The 22,999-nt window shown below is 42.3% G+C and overlaps 1 protein-coding gene across 1 annotated transcript in view; it reads left to right on the top strand.

Moving 5' to 3' along the window:
- Positions 1-22,271, top strand: part of LOC143767254 (uncharacterized) — a 40,673-nt gene extending 18,402 nt beyond the window's left edge. The window contains exon 7 of the mRNA XM_077255458.1: positions 18,018-22,271. Coding sequence (XP_077111573.1) covers positions 18,018-19,192 — 1,175 coding nt within the window. The 3' untranslated portion in view covers positions 19,193-22,271. The remainder of the gene's footprint in view (positions 1-18,017) is intronic.
- The last annotated feature ends 728 nt before the right edge of the window (positions 22,272-22,999 follow it).

Here is a 22,999-nt window from a genome sequence, read left to right on the forward strand (position 1 = left end):
CATAGGCTCAGGACTCTGCTCAGAGGACACTGCCATATGGTGCACGACCTTGCGCTCGCGCAGGCGCCGATCAATCTGAATGGCCAAAGACATTGACTCATTCAGACCAGCAGGCGTGGGAAACCCACCATAACATCTTTAAGGGCTTCAGAAAGACCCTTTCTGAAAATCGCTGCCAGGGCATACTCATTCCATTTTGTGAGCACAGACCACTTTCTAAATTTCTGGCAGTATACTTCTGCTGCTTCCTGACCCTGACACAGAGCCAGCAAAGTTTTTTCTGCCTGATCCACAGAATTAGGCTTGTCATACAGCAATCCGAGGGCTTGAAAAAATGCATCAATATTGAGCAATGCAGGATTTCCTGGCTCAAGGGAGAATGCCCAGTCCTGCGGGTCGCCACGCAGCAAAGAAATAACAATCTTCACCTGCTGAATGGGGTCACCAGAGGAACGGGGTCTCAGAGCAAAAAACAATCTGCAATTATTTTTAAAGTTCAAAAATGTAGATCTATCCCCAGAAAATAAATCAGGAATAGGAATTCTAGGCTCTAATACCAGAGTCTGAACAACATAATCTTGGATACTCTGCACCCTTGCAGCGAGTTGATCTACATGCAAGGACAGACCCTGAATTTCCATATCAGCACCAAAATCCTGAACCACCCAGAGATTAAGGGGAAAAAAAAGACAAAACAAGCTACAAAGGAAAAAAAAATGACTTGGAACTTTCTTTTCCCTCTTTTGAGATGCATTTAACACATTGTTGGCCAGCTGTACTGTTATGACCTGGTGGTTAAGAGGCCACACTGATATGACCTGGTGGCTAAAACGCAACATGGAATGAGCTCTGAGGAGGTGGTAACTCTACTGACCGCAGTCCCTAATCCTAACAACAACACTAGTAATAGCCGTGGAATGTTCCTGACTCTCCCTAGACACCTCTTCACAGCCTAAGAACTAACTACCCCTAAAGAAGGAAATTGAAAGCTATCTTGCCTCAGAGAAAACCCCAAAAGGAAAGATAGCCCCCCACAAATATTGACTGTGAGTGGAGAGGGAAATGACGTACACAGAAATGAAATCAGATTTCAGCAAAGGAGGCCAATACTAAACTTGATAGACAGAGAGAAAAGGATACTGTGCGGTCAGTATTAAAAAACTACAAAATCCACGCCGAGTTTACAAAAATGAACTCCACACCGACTCACGGTGTGGAGGGGAAAATCTGCTTCCCCAGAGCTTTCAGCTAGCCTGAATATGACATAGTGACAAGCTGGACAAAAGGAGACATATTTGCAAAGCAATAGAGTCCAAAGCAAATGGACAAACAAGAACTAGCAAAAACTTATCTTTTGCTGACAAGGACAGGCCATATGAGAAATCCAAGGAGAGAACCAAATCCAACCTAAGACATTGACAGCTGGCATGAACTAAAGCCCAGAGCAGGTTTAAATAACAAACCCAGGCAAGGCGATCAGTGAAGGCAGCTGCTACAGCTACCTAAAGGAGCAGCAGTTCCACTCGAAACCACCAGAGGGAGCCCAAGGGCAGAACCCACAAAAATACCATTAGCAACCACAGGAGGGAGCCCCAGAATGGAATTCACAACACCAGCTCACAGGCTGGTATGTGACAATGTGACCTCATGCTGGAACTCAATATTATACTTATTGGTAAGGCTTTGTGAGCAGCAAAGTACAGTAGTGGAATACCAGGTACAACATGCCCATTGGTATAGCAGTCAGCTTCTGCCCATCTGAGTAGACTTAGGCTACTTTCACACTTGCGTTGTTCAGGACCTGTCACAATGCGTTGTTTTGTGAAAAAAAAGGCATCCTGCAAATTTTGCCGCAGGATGCGTTTTTTTCCCATAGACTTGTATTAGTGACGATTCATGACGTATGGCCACACGGTTTGTCCGTTGTCCACTGGTTGCGTCGGAATTTCGCAGCCCGTCGTTGGGGAAAAATGTTCAAAGGAACGTTTTTCTGTGCGATGTATCCTGTTTTTCCGGCTGCGCATGCCCGGCAGGAAATCTCTCTCTCTGTCTCTTTTCTCCCCGGGACTGCAGGCGGAAATTTGAAAGGACACACTTTCGTTGGTACGTCGCGCCGACGCTTTGTGACGGCCGAGTACCGATGCAAGTGTGAAAGTAGCCTAAGGGTACCGTCTCACATAACGATTTACCAACGATCACGACCAGCGATACGACCTGGCCGTGATCGTTGGTAAGTCGTTGTGTGGTCGCTGGGGAGCTGTCACACAGACCGCTCTCCAGCGACCAACGATGCCGAAGTCCCCGGGTAACCAGGGTAAACATCGGGTTGCTAAGCGCAGGGCCGCACTTAGTAACCCGATGTTTACCCTGGTTACCATCGTAAAAGTAAAAAAAACAAACAGTACATACTCATATTCGCGTCCCCCGGCGTCCGCTTCCTGCACTGACTGAGCTGTGCTGTGCTTTCACTTTACGGCCGGCGCTCAGTCAGTGCAGGAAGCGGACGCCGGGGGACGCGAATGTGAGTATGTACTGTTTGTTTTTTTTACTTTTACGATGGTAACCAGGGTAAATATCGGGTTACTAAGCGCGGCCCTGCGCTTAGTAACCCGATGTTTACCCTGGTTACAAGCGAACGCATCTTTGGATCGGTGTCACACACACCGATCCAACGATGACAGCGGGAGATCCAGTGACGGAATAAAGTTCCAAACGATCTGCTACGACGTACGATTCTCAGCAGGGTCCCTGATCGCTGCTGCGTGCGTGCTGCGTGTATCGTATGGATATCGTTGGAACGTCACGGATCGTACCGTCGTAGCGATCAAAGTGCCACTGTGAGACGGTACCCTAAGTGATACGGCAGAGTGTGTCATAGAGCCTTACGTGGAATTGAGAAACAGTACAGCAGAGACCAGTGAGGTAGCAGAGCTATAAGCTGGGTCTCACAGGCTGAGTCAGTGACTCGCTGACAGTTTCATGGACAGCAGTACACAAGTACTACAGTGTATGAGACCAGACATCAAAGGAAAAATTATACATGTCCCACAGTGGGACTAAGTGAAAAAGTAAAAAAAAAAGTAAAATAAAATATGTAAAAAAGTTTTTAAAAAAAAACACACCAAAAAGTGCACACAAATCACGAAAAGTCGTTTCGCCACTCAAAACTCAGCGTTTGTAATAAAGCAAAAAAGTATACACCCTAATTTATCCCACCCAAAATCAACCCCCCTCAGGACTGTGTTTTGTCACTGGAACTATAGGGGGGTTTTGCGTTGTGGCATGTTGATGTGGTATTTCCTGAAGAAGTCATATAGACTCTGAAACGCGTTGAATAAACCACCATTAATTCCTTCACTACGTCTGGCTTCGAATTGGTTAGCAGCGCAGACATAATCCGCAAATCTTCCTTTATAACATTCCTGTTATGGTCGCGTGTCGACCCGAGGATCTGCGGCAGCTGACATATACACACTTTCATTACACCATGATCAGGTGAGCAGCTCTTTGTTAATATGACACTTGTATATCGTGAGATAAGACCCTATATGCGCTTTTCTTTTTCCTACAAGTTTTTATTACCACTATCCCAAGTATAAATTTGGTGATAAAAAAAGTGGAAAATTTTTTTGGGGGGGTTTTCGCATCTAAATGTTATAAAATTTCATGACTCAACTGTAGGTTAAAATGCTAAGCACACCCCTAGATGAATTCCTTTGAAGGGTCTAGTTTCCAAAATGGGGTCACTTGTGGGGAGTTTGTTAATGCCATGTTGCATTTGTAGAGTCCATAACATGCAAAAACAACAATATATTCCAGACAAATATCGTTCTTTCCTTTTCAAGCCCTGCCATGTGCCCGAACAGAAGTTTTTTAAAACATATGGGGTATTATCGCTTTTGCGAGAAATTGCGTAATAAATTATTAGGTCCGTTTTCAAGTATTATCCGTTGCGAAAACTACAAATTTGGGGCTAGAACAACATTTTCGTGAAGAAAATAATTTTTTTTTAATATAACTACCTCATGTTACCAAATTATGTGGGGTCAAAATGCTCACTATTCCCCTGGATAAAATCCTTGAGGGGTGTAGTTTCCAAAATGGGGTCACTTGTGGGGGTTTCCACTGTTTGGACACTGAAGGGGCTCTCCAAATATGACATGACGCCAGCATAGCATTCCATCAAAGTTTACTTTCCAAAAAGTCCCTCCTTCCCTTCCGAGCACTGCCATGCGCCCAAACAGTGGTTTTTTTCCACATATGGGGTATCGGCATACTCAGGAGAAACGAACAACAAATTTGGGGTTAATTTTCTCCTGTTACCCTTATGAAAATAAAAAATATGGGGCTAAAAGTACGATTTTGCAGGAAAAATTAGATATTTTTTTTATTTTCACGGCTCTATTTTATAAACTTCTGTGAAGCACCTGGGGTTCAAAGTGATCAACACACATCTAGATACATTTCTTCAGGGGGCATGATTCCAAGATGGGGTCACTTGTGGAGGGTTTCCACTGTTTAGGCACGTTCGGGGCACTACAAACTTGACATGACTCTCGAGTCAAGTCATTTATGCATTCAAAAAGTCAAACCGTGTTCCTTCCCTTCCAAGCTCTGCCGTGCGCCCAAGCAATGGATTTCCCCTACATATGGGGTATCTGCCATGTCAGGAGAAATTGCACAACAAATATTGGGGTCCATTTTAGCCTGTAACCCTTGTGAAAATAAAAAAATGTGGGCTAAAAATACGATTTTGTGGGAAAAATGTTATCTATTTTCACGGCTCTACGTGATAAGCTTTTGTGAGCACCTGGGAGTTCAGGGTGCTCACCACACATCTAGATAAGTTCATTGAGGGGTCTAGTTTCCAAAATACGGTCACTTGTGGGGGATTTCTACTGTTTAAGCACATGAGGGGCTCTCCAAATGCAACACAGCTTCCGTTTTCGATTACAGCTATTTTTGCATTCGAAATGTCAAACGATGCTCATTCCCTTCCAAGCTCTGCTGTGCCCCCAAACAATAGTTTTCTCCCATATATGGGGTAACGCCGTACTCAGGAAAAATTGCAAAACATATTTTAGGGTCCATTTTATCCTGCTACCCTTGTAAAAATAAAAAATAATAACAATTTTATTTATATAGCGCCAACATATTCCGCAGAGCTTTACAAATTATAGAGGGGAATTGTACAGACAATAGACATTACAGCATATCAAAAATCACAGTTCAAAATAGATACCAAGAGGAGTGAAGGCCCTGTTTGCAAGCGTAAAATCTATGAGGAAAAAGGGGGAGACACGAGAGGTGGATGGTAACAATTGCTTTCGTTGTTCGGACCAGCCATAGTGTAAGGCTCGGGTGTTCATATAAAGCTGCATGAACCAGTTAACAGCCTAAGTATTTAACAGTACAGACACAGAGGGCTATTAACTGTATAAAGTGTATGATGCGAGGAACCTGATTATGGTTTAAGTTTTTTTAATGGGCCACACAGGGATAGTTAGGTTAATGCGTTGAGGCGGTAGGCCAGTCTGAACAAATGCGTTTTTAGGACACGCTTAAAACTGTGGGGATTAATCGTATTAACCTGGGTAGTGCATTCCAAAGAATTGGCGAAGCACGTGAAACGTCTTGGAGACGTGAGTGGGAAGTTCTGATTATTGAGGATGCTAACCTCAGGTCATTAGCAGAACGGAGAGCACAGGTAGGGTGGTAGACTGAGACCAGGGGGGAGATGTAGGGTGGTGCTGAGCCATGGAGTGCTTTGTGGATGAGGGTAATAGTTTTGTACTGGATTCTGGAGTGGATGGGTAACCAGTGTAGTGACTGGCACAAGGTAGAGGCATCGGTGTAACGGTTGGTGAGGAATATGATCCTGGCAGCAGTATTCAGGACAGATTGGAGCGGGAAGAGGTTGATAAGAGGGAGGCCTATCAGTAGAGAGTTACAATAGTCCAGACGAGAATGAATGAGTGAAACAGTAAGAGTTTTTGCAGAGTCGAAAGTAATAAAAGGGCGAATTCTAGAAATGTTTTTGAGATGCAGATAAGAAGAGCGAGACAGTGATCAGATGTGGGGGGGTGAATGAAAGCTCGGAATCAAGTATGACCCCAAGGCAGCGGGCATGTTGCTTGGGAGTAATGGTGGAACCACTCACGGAGATGGCAATGTCAAAGGTAGGTTAGTAGAGGGAGAGAACACGAGGAGTTCAGTTTTTGACAGGTTCAGTTTCAGATAGAGGGAGGACATGATGTTAGAGACAGCAATAAAACAATCACTGGTGTTTTCTAAAAAGGCAGGGGTGATATCAGGAGAAGTGTATAATTGTGTGTCATCAGCATAGAGATGGTACAGCAAACCAAATCTGATTGTTTGTCCAATAGGGGCAGTATACAAAGAGAAGAGGAGGTGGCCTAGGACTGATCCTTGAGGAACCCCAACAGTAAGGGGAAGGTGAGAGGAGGAGGAATCAGCAAAGGATACAGTGAAGGAGCGGTCAGAGAGATAGGAGGAGAACCAGGAGAGAACGGTGTCCTTGAGGCCGATGGAGCGGAGCATAGTGAAGAGGAGCTGATTATCAACAGTGTCGAATGCTGCGGAGAGATCTAAGAGAATTAGCATGGAGTAGTGACCATGGAGTAGTGACTAGATTTAGCTGTTAGTAGATCATTAGAGACTTTAATGACGGCAGTTTCAGTAGAGTGTAAAGAGCGGAAACCAGATTGAAGAGGGTCGAGAAGAGAGTTATCTGAGAGATAGAGGATAAGACGGGAGTGGACCAGGCGTTCGAGGAGTTTGGAGATGAAGGGGAGATTAGAGACAGGTATTTAATTAGGGGCACAGTTTTGATCGAGGGATGGTTTTTTAAGTAATGGATGTATGATGTCATGCTTAAATGAGGAGGGAAAAATACTGGAAGAGAGAGAAAGGTTGAATATTTTTGTCAGGTGAGAGATGACAGCCGGGGAAAGGGACTGCAGGAGATTTGACGGAATGGGGTCACTGGTGCAAGTGGTTGGGCGAGAAGATGCAAGGAGCCGGATTACTTCTTCTTCTGTATCTGGTTCAAAGTCAGAGAGTGAGCTAGATGCAGTGGGGGAGGGAGGACAGTGCATGGTATGAAGGGATTGGGAGATAATTTACTGTCGGATGTGGTCAATTTTTTCTTTGAAGTAATTGGCCAGATCGTCAGCGCGGAGATCCGTGGTTGGGGCCTGCACTCTTGGGTTGAGTAGAGAATGAAAAGTGTCAAAGAGACATTTAGGGATATTGGACAGTGAGATGATGAGGGTGTTAAAATAGGTTTGTTTGGAGAGGTGAAGGGCAGAGTTGTATGTTTTAGGCCGGCGTCACACTCGGCGTATGAAAATACGGTCCGTTTTTTACGGCCGTAATACGCAGAAATGTTCCCAAAATAGTGATCCGTATGTCATCCATAGGCAGGGTGTGTCAGCGTATTTTGCGCATGGCATTTTCCGTATGTAATCCGTATGGCATCCGTACTGCAATATTTTCTCGCAGGCTTGCAAAACCGACATCTAATGGATTTATGGGCTCAAATGTTCGTTAAAACATATATACAGTATATATATATATATACAGTCATGGCCAAAAGTATTCACACCCCTGCAATTCTGTCAGATAATACTCAGTTTCTTCCTGAAAATGATTGCAAACACAAATTCTTTGGTATTATTATCTTCATTTAATTTGTCTTAAATGAAAAAACACAAAAGAGAATGAAGCAAAAAGCAAAACATTGATCATTTCACACAAAACTCCAAAAATGGGCCAGACAAAAGTATTGGCACCCTCAGCCTAATACTTGGTTGCACAACCTTTAGCCAAAATAACTGCCATTTTTAGATCTCTCCACAGGTGTTCTATGGGATTCAGGTCTGGACTCATTGCTGGCCACCTTAGAAGTCTCCAGTGCTTTCTCTTAAACCATTTTCTAGTGCTTTTTGAAGTGTGTTTTGGGTCATTGTCCAGCTGGAAGACCCATGACCTCTGAGGGAGACACAGCTTTCTCACACTGGGCCCTACATTATGCTGCAAAATTTGTTGGTAGTCTTCAGACTTCATAATGCCATGCACACGGTCAAGCAGTCCAGTGCCAGAGGCAGCAAAGCAACCCCAAAACATCAGGGAACCTCCGCCATGTTTGACTGTAGGGACCGTGTTCTTTTCTTTGCATGCCTCTTTTTTTTCTCCTGTAAACTCTATGTTGATACCTTTGCCCAAAAAGCTCTACTTTTGTCTCATCTGACCAGAGAACATTCTTCCAAAACGTTTTAGGCTTTTTCAGGTAAGTTTTGGCAAACTCCAGCCTGGCTTTTTTATGTCTCTGGGTAAGAAGTGCGGTCTTCCTGGGTTTCCTACCATACAGTCCCTTTTCATTCAGACACCGATGGATAGTAAGGGTTGACACTGTTGTACCCTCGGACTGCAGGGCAGCTTGAACTTGTTTGGATGTTAGTCGAGGTTCTTTATCCAACATCCGCACAATCTTGCGTTGAAATCTCTTGTCAATTTTTCTTTTCCGTCCACATCTAGGGAGGTTAGCCACAGTGCCATGGGCTTTAAACTTCTTGATGACACTTCGCACGGTAGACACAGGAACATTCAGGTCTCTGGAGATGGACTTGTAGTCTTGAGATTGCTCATGCTTCCTCACAATTTGGTTTCTCAAGTCCTCAGACAGTTCTTTGGTCTTCTTTCTTTTCTCCATGCTAAGGCTATGTGCACACGTCAGGATTTTGTCAGGATTTTGTCAGGCTTTTTCATCAGGTTTTGTAGCCACAACTAGGAGTGGGTGATAAATGCAGAAGTGGTGCATATGTTTCTATTATACTTTTCCTCTAATTGTTCCACTCCTGGTTTTGGCTACAAATCCTGCGGAAAAATCCTGACAAAATCCTGACAAAATCCTGACGTGTGCACATAGCCTTAATGTGGTACACACAAGGACACAGGACAGAGGTTGAGTCAACTTTAATCCATGTCAACTGGCTGCAAGTGTGATTTAGTTATTGCCAACACCTGTTAGGTGCCACAGGTAAGTTACAAGTGCTGTTAATTACACAAATTAGAGAAGCATCAAAATGATTTTTCGAACAGTGCCAATACTTTTGTCCACCCCCTTTTTTATGTTCGGTGTGGAATTATATCCAATTTGGCTTTAGAAAAATTCTTTTTGTGTTTTTTATCATTTAAGACAAATTAAATGAAGATAATAATACCAAAGAATTTGTGTTTGCAATCCTTTTCAGGAAGAAACTGAGTATTATCTGACAGAACTGCAGGGGAGTGAATACTTTTGGCCATGACTGTATATGTCATTGATACATACATATATATATATATATATATATATATATATATATATATATATATATATATATATATATATATATATATATATATATATATTCTGTATTTATATTTAATTCAGCGCGAGATATGTGAAAAGCCGGTAATCCAATTGCCGGCTTTTCATTTCTCCTTCCCAAACCCGACCGGATATGAGACATGGTTTACATGCAGTAAACCATCTCATATCCCTTTTTTTTGCATATTCCACACTACTAATGTTAGTAGTGTGTATGTGCAAAATGTGGGCACTCTAGCTTGTAAAATAAAGGGTTAAATGGCAGAAAAAATTGGCGTGGGCTCCCGCGCAATTTTCTCCACAAGAGTGGTAAAGCCAGTGACTGAGGGCAGATATTAATAGCCTAGAGAGGGTCCATGGTTATTGGCCCCCCTGGCTACAAACATCTACCCCCAGCCACTCCAGAAAAGGCACATCTGGAAGATGCACCTATTCTGGCACTTGGCCACTCTCTTCCCACTCCCGTGTAGCTGTGGGATATGGGGTAATGAAGGGTTAATGTCACCTTGCTATTGTAAGGTGACATTAAGCCGGATTAATAATGGAGAGGAGTAAATTATGACACCTATCCATTATTAATCCAATAGTATGAAATGGTTAATAAAACACACACACATTATTTACAAGTATTTTAATGAAATAAAGACACAGGTTGTTGTAATATTTTATTATACTGGTAATCCACCTGAAGACCCTCGTTCTGTAACAAAGGAAAAATAAAAAAAACAACAATATCTATTTTTTCCTCGTTACGCTGTTTACTGATTTACTTTCTATTTTGATAATTAGACATTTCTGAAGGCAGCAATACTAAATATGTGCATTTTTTTTTTTTTCAATTGGGCAAGAGGGATTGATTTAAATTTTGAGGTTTTTTTAAACTTTTTTATTTTCTCACGTTTTACTTTAGTTAAGTCCTTTCTGACATTGGACGTAATGATCCGTCCATATATATATATATATATATATACAGTGGTGTTCAAAAGTCCTGCATAGGATAAATTGATTTTTCAAGTTTTAAACGTTTTCTGTCAAATATCTTCGATGCTAATATGACATATTGACATAATATGGCAAAATTAGCCAATCACAGATGAGGTTCTTCTGACCAATCATAACCTGGATATGGCAGCCAATCACATTGCATCACATCTGCTGCTTTGTTTGTTTGTTTTATCTGTTGGTCTATCTAGTGAATCATACTGTAGAGTTTTATGATGGGAGCCTTCAGATTTTTGTCAGCGGAGGATCGTGTGCGAGTTGTGGTGCTACATGAAGAGGGTTATACTGGCCCCCAGATCGCAAGGAAGGTCGGCTGTAATCAGAGTACAGTCGTAAGAATTTTGCAGAAACATAAGCAGCTTGGAATTAACCAGGACAGGCCCAGATCTGGTCGGCCCAGAAAGTCAACTAAAAGGGAGGATAGAGTACTGATAAGAACATCCCTTGCCAATCGAAAGCTCACCTCTCCTCAGCTTCTGCGAGAATGGCAAGAAAAGTGCAATATTGAGGTAGCAACATCAACTGTTAGGAAAAGATGTTTCGAAGCAGGATTGAGAGGGTGCAAGGCCCGAAAGAAGCCATTGATGACAGCCATACAAAGACAAAGGCGAAAACTGTGGGCAATGAAATATTTAAAATGGAGGAAGGAGGAGTGGGAAAAAGTGCTATTTAGTGATGAAAGCACTTTTTGCATTTTAGGAAATGATGGCAAGTCTTATGTGAGAAGGTTCCCACATGAAGAGTATAAGCCAGAGTGTTTGAGCTTCTCTGTGAAACATGTAATGAAAGTAATGGTCTGGGGCTGTATGGCAGCCAATGGTGTTGGAAGGCTTCATATTGTGGAGGGTATGGTTAATGCAAAAAAATACATAGACATCCTTAATAAGAAAATGCTGCCTTCTGCTCAACACCTGTTTTCAGGGGATTATATCTTCCAGGATGATAATGCTCCTTGTCACAGAGCTAAGGCTACTTTCACATTTGCGTTTGGAGCCGCTGCGGAGGGCTGTGGACTTCCTCTGTGAAGCCCCGCGCTCCGCCGCTAGCTCCGCCTACTTCTGCATGCGGCCGGCATGCGACCTGGGTACGTATATTTAACATTAGGTACGCAGGTTGTGCCGCAGTATGAGGATGCTGCCGCATGCGTCGTTTTGACGATGCAGAAAAAAAAAAATTGCTACGAGCTGCATCCTACGCTGGTCTCCGCATCGTCAAAACGACGCATGCGGCAGCATCCGCATACTGCGGCACAACCTGCGTACCTAATGTTAAATATAGGTACCCAGGTCGCATGCCGGCCGCATGCAGAAGTAGGCGGAGCTAGCGGTGGAGGGCGGGGCTTCACGGAGGAAGTCCACAGCCCTCCGCAGCGGCTCCAAACGCAAATGTGAAAGTAGCCTGAGACAGTAACGGAATGGAAAAAAAAAAGAACAAGGTGGCTACTATTGACTGGCCAGCTCAGTCCCCGGACCTCAATCCAATTGAAAATTTGTGGCACAAGGTATCATTACAGATATCTAGAAAACAGCCAAGGACCAAGAGTGAGTTGATTGAGGCTCTGATACAGGCCTGGAACCACATCATCACTCATCTGCAGAAGCTTGTTCACTCAATGCCACAGAGATGCAAGCTGGTGCTCAAGAGCAAAGGCTGGCCAATAAAGTATTAGAAGCTAAAGATGCACTCAAAAGGCCCTTTTCAGGACTCTGAATTAAATAAAAAATAATAAATCTTAAAAAGTAAAATGTAAGTCTGTGTGAACTTGCATTAGAAGTTAATGAACTTAGAAACCTGTTCACCATTCTACACACTGTACTGGTGTAGGTATGGTTATGCTGTAAAAAAAATTAATCAAAAATGTGCATACCATAACAATTTATACACTTGGGACATTCAAAAATGAGTATGGCATACAATGAGGGATTACAAAAACATATATGTTCCACCAGTTTCACTGTAGAGATGCAGAAGTATGAAACATATAGTTTTCTTCACGCCTATGCAGGACTTTTGAACACCATTGTATATATATATATATATACTGTATATATGTTTTACCGAACATTTGAGCACATAAATCCATTAGATGTTGGTTTTGCAAGCCTGCGAGAAAATATCGCAGTACGGATGCCATACGGATTACATACGGAGGATGCCATGCGCAAAATACGCTGACACACCCTGCCTACGGATGACATACGGACCACTATTTTGGGGACTTTTCTGTGTATTATGGCTGTAAAAAATGGACCGTATTTTTATACGCTGAGTGTGAGGCCGGCCTAAGGGTATGTGCACACGTTGCGGATTTTGCTGCAGATCCGCAGCGGATTGGCCGCTGTAGATTCGCAGCAGTTTTCCATGTGTTTACAGTACCATGTAAACCTATGGAAAATAAAATCTGCAGTGCACATGCTGCGGAAAAAAACGCGCGGAAATGTAGCGTTGTTTATTCCGCAGCATGTCAATTCTTTGTGCGGATTCCTCAGCGATTTACACTTGCTCCATAATAGGAATCCGCAGGTGTAAAACTGCAGGTGGAATCCGCACAAAAACCGCATAAAATCCACGCAGGTAAAACGCAGTACTTTTCTCAAAAGAGGTGTGGAAAAATCCGCAGAGGTTCCATCTACGTGTGCACATACCCTACGACTATGTGCACACGTTCAGGATTTTTTGTGTTTTTTTTCGCCCATTTTCCACAGAAAAAAACGCTTACATTAAGCATCCCATCATTTTAATGCATTCAGCATTTTTTGTGCACATGCTGCGTTTTTTTTCCGCGAAAAAAACACATCGCAGTAAAAATAATGCAGCATGTTCATTAATTTTGCGGATTTTTCGCGTTTTTGCCATTATATTATTGCATTGGGAAGCTCTGGAAAAAAAACGCGAAAAATAAGCAAAAAAAGCACGAAAAAAACCCGAGCGGATTTCCTGCAGAAAAAGTCCGGTTTTGTTTAGGAAAATTCTGCTGACATTCCTGAACGTGTGCACATAGCCTTACAGTAAAATCTGGTGCTTCTTCACTTCTGAGCATTGCACTGTGCCTGAAAAGTATTTCCCGATTACATGTAGGGTATTGGCACACTAAGGAAAAAATGGACCTCAGTTTGTTTTAAAAAAATTTCCTATTAGCCTTTAGAAAAATTCAAAACTTGGGGCTAAAACAACATTTTAGTGGTAAAAGTGCAATTTATTCTTTCTTCACCGCTCAGTGGTATAAAATTCTGTGAGGCACATGTGCTGTTAATATGATCACTGCACCCCTAGATGAGATTAATTTATTGGGAGTGTAGTTTGTAAAATGAGTTCACATATAGGGTTTTTTTGTTGTTCTGGCATCTCAGGGCCTCTGCCAATGTAACATGGCACCCTCAAACCATTCCAGCAAAATCTGAACTCCAATATGGCACATCTTCCCTACTGAGCTTTGCACTGTGCCTCAAAAGTAATATTCCCCTACATATGGGGTATTGGCGTACTCAAGAGAAATTGCACAACAACTTTTGGGGTCCATTTTCTCCTGTTACCCTTGGTAAAATAAAAAATTGGGGGCAAAAAGATCATTTTTGTGGGAAAAATATGATTTTTTATTTTGGCTCTACGTTATAAACTTCTGTGAAGCACTTGGGGGTTCAAAGTGATCACCACACATCTAGATAAGTTCCTCAGGGAGTCTAGATTCCAAATTGGTGTCACTTGTGGGGGGGAGGGGGTTCCACTGTTTAGGCAAATCAGGGGCTCTCCAATTGCAACATGGTGTCCGATCTTAATTCCAGCCAAATGTTCATTGAAAAAGTAAAATGGCGCTCCTTCCTTTCTGAGCTCTGCCATGCGCCCAAACAGTGGTTTACCCCCACATATGGGGTATCCACATACTCAGGACAAATTGCACAACTTTTGGGGTCTAATTTCTCCTGTTACCCTTGGTAAACTAAAATTTACTTAACCCTTTCGCGACATGCACCGTAGATGTACTGCGCATGTCGGGTCCCCTGCTTTGATGTGCGCTCCGGCGGTGAGCCCACATCAAAGTCGCGACATGTCAGCTGTTTTGTACAGCTGACATGTGCGCGCAATAGCGGCGGGTGAAATCGCTATTCACCCGCCGCTATTAACCTGTTAAATGCCGCTGTCAAATGCAGACAGCGGCATTTAACTACCGCATCCGGCTGGACAGCCGGAAATGACGTCATCGCCGACCCCCGTCACATGATCGGGGGTCGGCGATGCATCAGGAAGGTAACCATAGAGGTCCTTGAGACCTCTATGGTTACTGATGCCGGCCTGCTGTGAGCGCCCCCCTGTGGTCGGCGCTCACAGCACACCTGCATTTCAGCTACATAACAGCGATCTGATGATCGCTGTTATGTAGCAGAGCCGATCGGGCTGTGCCTGCTTCTAGCCTCCCTTGGAGGCTATTGAAGCATGGCAAAAGTGGAAAAAAAAAAGTTTTTAAAAATGTGCAAAAAAATATTAAAAATATAAAAGTTTAAATCACCCCCCTTTCGCCCCATCCTAAATAAAACAATAAAAAAAAAACAAACCTACACATATTTGGTATCGCCGCGTTCAGAATCGCCCGATCTATCAATTAAAAAAAAGCATTAACCTGATCGCTAAACAGCGTAGCGAGAAAAAAATCCGAAACGCCAGAATTACGTTTTTTTGGTCGCCACGATATTGCGTTAAAATGCAATAACGGGCGATCAAAAGAACGTATCTGCGCCGAAATGGTATCATTAAAAACATCAGCTCGGCACGCAAAAAATAAGCCCTCACCCGACCCCAGATCACGAAAATTGGAGACGCTACGGGTATCGGAAAATTGCACTTTTTTTTTTTTTTTTTTTTTTTTTTTTAGCAAATTTTGGAATTTTTTTTCACCACTTGGATAAAAAATAACCTAGACATGTTAGGTGTCTATGAACTCGTAATGACCTAGAGAATCATAATGGCAGGTTTAGCATTTAGTGAACCTAGCAAAAAAGCCAAACAAAAAACAAGTGTGGGATTGCACTTTTTTTGCAATTTCACCGCACTTGGAATTTTTTTCCCGTTTTCTAGTACATGACATGGTAAAACCAATGATGTCGTTCAAAAGTACAACTCGTCCCGCAAAAAATAAGCCCTCACATGGCCATATTGACGGAAAAATAAAAAAGTTATGGCTCTGGGAAGGAGGGGAGCGAAAAACGAAAACACAAAAACGAAAAAGGGCCGCGACTTGCAGGGGTTAAAGGGACTCTGTCACCTGAATTTGGAGGGAACAATTTTCAGTCATATTGGCGGGGTTTTTGGGTGTTTGATTCACCCTTTCCTTACCCGCTGGCTGCATGCTGGCTGCAATATTGGATTGAAGTTCATTCTCTGTCCTCCATAGTACACGCCTGCATAAGGCAAGATTGCCTTGTGCAGGCATGTACTACGGAGGACAGAGAATGAACTTCAATCCAATATTATTGCAGCCAGCATGCAGCCAGGAAAGGGTAAGGAAAGGGTGAATCAAACACCCGAAAACCCCGCCCATATGACTGAAAATTGTTCCCTCCAAATTCAGGTGACAGAGTCCCTTTAAGATCAATTTTTTTGGTGAAAAAAAAGTTAAATGTTCATTTTTTTAAAAACATTCCAAAAATTCCTGTGAAGCATGGGTAATAAACTCCTTGAATTTGGTTTTGAGCACCTTGAGGGGTACAGTTTTTACAATGGTGTCACTTTTGGGTATTTTCTATCATATAGACCCCTCAAAGTGACTTAAAATGTGATGTGGTCCCTAAAAATAAAAAATATTGTTGTAAAAATTTGAAATCGCTGTTTAACTTTTAACCCTTATAACTTCCTAAGAAAAAAAAATTTTGGTTCCAAAATTGTGCTGATGTAAAGTAGACATGTAGAATATGTTACTTATTAAGTATTTTGTCTGCCATATCTGTGATTTAAGGACATGAAAATTCAAAGTTTGAAAATTGCAAAATTTTTTGCCAAATTTCCAATTTTTTTCACAAATAAATGCAAGTCATATCAAAGAAATTTTACCACTGTCAGGAAGTACAATATGTCGCGAGAAAACATTCTCAGAATCACCGGGATTCATGGAAGCGTTCTAGAGTTATTACCTCATAAAGGGAGAGTGATCAGAATTGTAAACATTGGCCAGGTCATTAACATGCAAACCACCCTCGGGGTAAAGGGGTTAATATTCCCCTTAGGAGACTTGATGATGTGATCGTCTGATCACCTGTGCTATACATAGCAGGGCTTCAGCATTGCTGTGTATAGCAGAAATCATTATCTCCTATGATTATCATTATTGTTATGATTATAAAATCATTATCTCCTATGACTATGATATAGGAATATCGTAATGATAGCACAGAGGTCTTCTGCTGACCCTTTGCTGGGCTGTCATGACAATTCATCAGCGCCCTGCGATCATGCCACTGGCACGCTAATGGGAGCGTGTAATGACGAGCGCCCTGCTGACACGTGTTAAATTTCACTGTCTGAGATTGACAGCCAGATTTAACACATTAATAGCTTTTAAAGACACATGACCGCTGTTTAAATCAGCTGTCCTGTGTGATGAATGGTGCGGTCTCTGTTCCGGAGGGAATAAGACAAATGACGATTTCCAAATCTGTTGTGAACTCTATTTTTAGGCTCCCTCTAGTGGTCACAAGCGGTACTGTGTAGTGTTGTCTTTCTGCAGGTTGGCTGCATCAGCTGGTTCGTTATCCTTGGTTGGTTTCCTATTTAGCTCACCTGGATACTCAGTTCCTTGCCTGCTATCAATGTATTCAGTGCTCTTCAGATTCCTTGTGATTACCTTGCTCCCAGCCTCTCCAAGACATGCTAAGTTTTTGTCCGTTCATTTTTTGATTATCAGCATTCATCATGTTTCTTGTCCAGCTTGCTAAGATGTGATCTCCTCGCTTGCTGGTTGCTCTAGGGGACTGAGTTTCTCCCCCCACACTGTTAGTTGGTGCAGGGGTTCTTGAAATCTCAGTGTGGATATTTTGTAAGGGTTTTTTACTGACCGCACAGACCTTTACTATTTTCTGCTATCTAGTATTAGTGAGCCTCATTTGCTGAATCTGTTTTCACCCCTGTGTATGTGCCTTCCTCTTACCTCACCGTTATTATTTGTTGGGGGCTTCTATATCTTTGGGGATTATTTATCTGGAGGCAAGAGAGGTCTTTCTTTCTCTCTAGGGGTAGTTAGTTCCTCAGGCTGGCTCGAGACGTCTAGGATTTTTAGGCACGTTCACCGGCTACTTCTAGTGTGTTTGGATAGGTTCAGATTTGCGGTCAGTCCAGTTTGCCACCTCCCTAGAGCTTGTCCTATGTTTGTTACTTAGCTGGAGTAATTAGTGATCCTCAACCACTAAGGATCATAACACAAATCATTGCATTCTTGTTTTCTTTCCATCTTACACAGCGTCCCAATGTTTTTGGAATTGGGGTTGTTCGAGGTCTTTTGTTAAAGCCAAAATCTAATTTTACTACAAATTGTATAGACAATTAAAAATAAATAAATGTTCTAAAATGTATATGAGAATTAGTAAGCCCAAAAGGCACTGATATTGAAAAATATAAATGGTTTTGTTTTTGACAGATGACTGTACCAGGAGCTCAAAGGAGCATATGATATTTTCAGATGTTAAAGCAGATGACCGTAGCATCACACCACATACATTTGAAGAGTATGTCATTATCCAAGATATTCCTACAGCCTTTCACAGCATAGATGTATCATCTGATCCCTTTCAACAGGTTCTTTCTTCTGATTTGTCACAGACTTTTAAACAAAATAAAAATAACCAAAGGCATGGTAAACATCAAAGATATCACGCAAGAAAGAAGACATGTTCATGTTCAGAATGTGGTAAACTTTTTAAAGACAAAAGAAATCTTGATATACATCAGAGAATTCACACAGGGGAGGAGACATTTTCATGTTTAGAATGTGGGAAATGTTTTAGAAACAGATCAGCATTTGTTAGACATCAGAGAATCCACAAAGGGGAGAAACCATTCTCTTGTTCAGCATGTGGTAAATGTTTTAACAAGAAAACAAATCTTGTTACACATCAGAGAATTCACACAGGCGAAAAACCATTTTCATGTTCAGAATGTGGGAAATGTTTTACTCAGAAAACAGGTCTTGTTGAACATCAGAGAATTCACACAGGGAAAAAGCCGTATTCATGTTCAGAATGTTGGAAATGTTTTACTAAGAAAACAAATCTTGTTGAACATCAGAGAATTCACACAGGGGTGAAGCCATTTTCATGTTCAGAATGTGATAAATGTTTTACAGAGAAAACACATCTTGTTAGACATAAGAGAATTCACACAGGGGAAAAGCCATTTTCATGTTCAGAATGTGGGAAATGTTTTAGTCAGAAAACAAGTCTTGTTACACATCAGAGAATTCACACAGGCGAAAAACCATTTTCATGTTCAGAATGTGGGAAATGTTTTAATCAGAAAACAGGTCTTGTTACACATCTGAAAATGCACGTTGGGGAGAAGCCATTTTCATGTTCAGAATGTGGTAAATGTTTTACTCAGAAAATGCAACTTATTACACATCAAAGAATTCACACAGGGGAGAAGTTATTTTCATGTCCAGAATGTGGGAAAAGTTTTAATCAATTTTCACAACTTGTTGCACACCAGAGAAGTCACACAGGGGAGAAGCCATTTTCCTGTTCAGAATGTGGGAAATGTTATGTAAACAAATCGCATCTTGTGAGACATCAAAAAATTCACAAAGGGGAGAAATAATTTTCATGTCCAGAATGAGGGAAATGTTCTCAGAAATATGATTTTGCTAAACATCAGAGAACTCACACAGGGGAGAAGCAATTTTTATGTTCAATGTGTGGGAAATGTTTTTCACAGAAAAGAAATCTTGCGCATGCGCAGTAGCAGCTATCAGAGACAGCCGAGAGCTGCTACTGCTCAGGAATTGGCGGCGCCATCTTGGAAGAGGAAAATTTTTTTTCTTCTCCAGCAAGATGGCACCGCCTGTGCAATAGCAGCTATTGGATCACCTCTATAGACACCGATAGCTGCTACTGCGCAGGCGCAGTTTTAACCCCTTTTCGACACCGGTCATAATAGTACGCTGATGTCGGTATCCCTCCCTTTGATGTGGGCTCCGACAGTTTGAAAGCGGCATTTAACTAATTAATAGCGGCGGGTGAATTGCGATTTCACCCGTCGCTATTGCGGGAACATGTCAGCTGTTCAAAACAGCTGACATGTCCCGGCTTTGATGCGGGCTCACTGCCGGAGCCCGCATCAAAGCAGGGGATCCGACCAGTACTAGTACAGCGGAGGTCGGTAAGGGGTTAAGGTTGAAGGAAGACTTTAAGTCCATCTAGTTCAACCCATAGCCTAACCTAATATGCCCTAACATGTTGATCCAGAGGAAGGCAAAAAAAACCCATGTGGCAAAGAGTAAGCTCCACATTGGGGAAAAAAATTCCTTCCCGACTCCACATACAGCAATCGGACTAGTTCCCTGGATCAACGCTCTATCAAGGAAACTAGTGTATATAACATGTAACATTATACTTTTCAAGAAAGGCATCCAGTCCCCTCTTAAATCTTAGCAATGAATCACTCATTACAACATCATACGGCAGAGAGTTCCAAAGTCTCGCTGCTCTTACAGTAAAGAATCCGCGTCTGTGATTATGCTTAAACCTTCTTTCCTCCAGACATAGAGGATGCCCCCTTGTCCCCGTCTCAAGTCTACAAGTAAAAAGGTCATTAGAAAGGTCTCTACTCTCCCCTCATATACATTACAATAAGATCACCCCTTAGCCTTCGTTTTTCCAAACTAAATAACCCCAAGTGTAATAATCTGTTTTGGTATTGCAGACCCCCCCCCAGTCCTCTGATAACCTTGGTCGCTCTTCTCTACACCCGCTGTAGTTCAGCTATGTCTTTCTTGTACATCGGAGGCCAGAACTGTACACAGAATGTTCTCCTCATGAGCATCTATGTCTCTTTTAATGCATCCCATTATTTTATTTGCCTTTACAGTAGCTGCCTCACACTGGCCACTAAATGTGAGTCTGTCGTCCACTCATACACCCAGATCTTTTTCATTGACTGTTTTGCCTAGTGTTTTCCAAATAAGCACATAATTATACATCTTATTTGCTCTACCCAAGTGCGTGACCTTACATTTATCCCCATTAAAGCTCATTTGCCATTTATCAGCCCAAACTTCTAGTTTACATAAATCCTCCTGTAATATAAAATTGTCCTCCTCTGTATCGATTACCCTGCAGAGTTTAGTGTCATCTTCATATATTGAAATACTACTCTGTATGCCCCCTATAAGGTCATAAATATGTTAAAAAGAGGGCCCAATACTGACCCCTGTGGTACCCCACTGCTAACTGTGACCCAGTCCGAGTGTGCTCCATTAATTACCACCCTTTGTTTCCTATCCCTGAGCCAGCTCAACCCACTTACTCATATTTTCCCCTATCCCCATTATTCTCATTTTATGTATCAACCTTTTGTGTGGCACCGTATCAAAAGCTTTTGAAAAGTCCATATACACCACGTCCACTGCATGTCCTTGGTCCAGTCTGGCACTTACCTCTTCATAGAAGCTGATCAGATTAGTCTGACAGGAACGGTCCCTAGTAAACCGATGCTGATATTGGGTCATGAGGTTATTCCTCTTCAGATACTCCAGTATAGCATCCCTTAGAAAACCCTCCAGGATTTTACCTACAGTAGAGGTTAAGCTTACTGGTCTATAATTTCCAAGTTCAGTTTTTGTCCCCTTTTTGAATATTGGCACCACATTTGCTATACGCCAGTTCTGTGGTACAGACCCTGTTATTTTTCGTTTTTCCGTGTTCCTTTTTCACTCCCCTCCTTCCCAGAGCCATAACTTTTTTATTTTTCCGTCAATTTGGCCATGTGAGGGCTTATTTTTTGCGGGACGAGTTGTACTTTTGAACGACATCATTGGTTTTAGCATGTCGTGTACTAGAAAACGGGAAAAAAATTCCAAGTGCGGTGAAATTACAAACAAAGTGCAGTCCCACACTTGTTTTTTGTTTGGCTTTTTTGCTAGGTTCACTAAAAGCTAAAACTGACCAGACATTATGATTCTCCAGGTCAGTACGAGTTCATAGACCTAACATGACTAGTTTATTTTTTACCTAAGTGGTGAAAAAAAATTCCAAACTTTGCTTTAAAAAAAAAAAAAAATTGCACCATTTTCCGATACTCGTAGCGTCTCCATTTTTCATGATCTGGGGTCGGTTGATGGCTTATTTTTTGCGTGCCGAGATGACGTTTTTAATGATAGCATTTTGGTGCAGATATGTTCTTTTGATCGCCCGTTATTGCATTTTAATGCAATGTCGCGGCGACCAAAAAAACGTAATTCTGGCGTTTCGACTTTTTTTCTCGCTACGCTGTTTAGCAATCAGGTTAATGCTTTTTTTTATTGATAGATCGGGCGATTCTGAACGTGGTGATACCAAATATGTGTAGATTTGATTTTTTTTTATTGATTTATTTTGATTGGGGCGAAAGGGGGGTGATTTAAACTTTTATATTTTTTTATTTTTTTCACATTTTACTTTTTTTTACTTTTGCCATGCTTCAATAGCCTCCGTGGGAGGCTAGAAGCAGGCACAGCACGATCGGCTCTGCTACATAGCAGCGATCTGCTGTTCGCTGCTATGTAGCAGAAAATCAGATGTGCTGTGAGCACCGACCACAGGGTGGCGCTCACAGCTGCCGGGGATCAGTAACCATAGAGGTCTCAAGGACCTCTATGGTTACAATACTGAAGCATCGCCGACCTCCGATCATGTGACGGGGGTCGGTAGTTAAATGCCGCTGTCTGCGTTTGACAGCGGCATTTAACTAGTTAATAGGCGCGGGCAAATCGTGATTCTGCCCGCGCCTATTACGGGCACATGTCAGCTGTTCAAAACAGCTGACATGTCCCGGCTTTGATGCGGGCTCACCGCCGGAGCCCGCATCAAAGCGGGGCTTCTGACCTCGGGCGTACTATCCCGTCCGAGGTCAGAAAGGGTTTAAAGATGGTCTATCCGAGATGATAATAACAGGATCTTTGGAAGCTGGAAGGAGGTTAAAGGCAGCGCAGAGTCAGCTGGAGGAAGTTTTGCTGGGTAAGGCTGAAAGGAAAAGGGAATTCATGAATCTGGCTTATTACCAAGAGGGCGAATCTGTGGGTCATTTGCTGTCGCTGGTGGCTTCTGCCCAGAGAAGTACTTCCTTCGTCCATTCTCTGGTGTCGGGGATCGGTATTACTGTCTCTGGGACTTCAGAGATTTTGGAGAGTTTCGCGGATTTTTATGCGGACCTATATTCCTCTCGGGTTGATGGGTCAATGGAGGAGACGGTGGCGTTCCTTGAGGAATTGGAGCTCCCAAGGTTGAGTGATATAGATAGAGAGGACTTGGAGGCTCCCATTACGGAGGAGGAGTTGGGTCACGCATTGCAATCTATGACTAATGGAAAGGCGCCTGGTGTAGATGGATTTCGTGCCGAAATTTATAAAAACTTGAGGGAAGTGTTGAT

Source organism: Ranitomeya variabilis, chromosome 4, assembly GCF_051348905.1.
Source record: "Ranitomeya variabilis isolate aRanVar5 chromosome 4, aRanVar5.hap1, whole genome shotgun sequence".
NCBI classification, from domain to species: Eukaryota; Metazoa; Chordata; class Amphibia; order Anura; family Dendrobatidae; genus Ranitomeya; species Ranitomeya variabilis.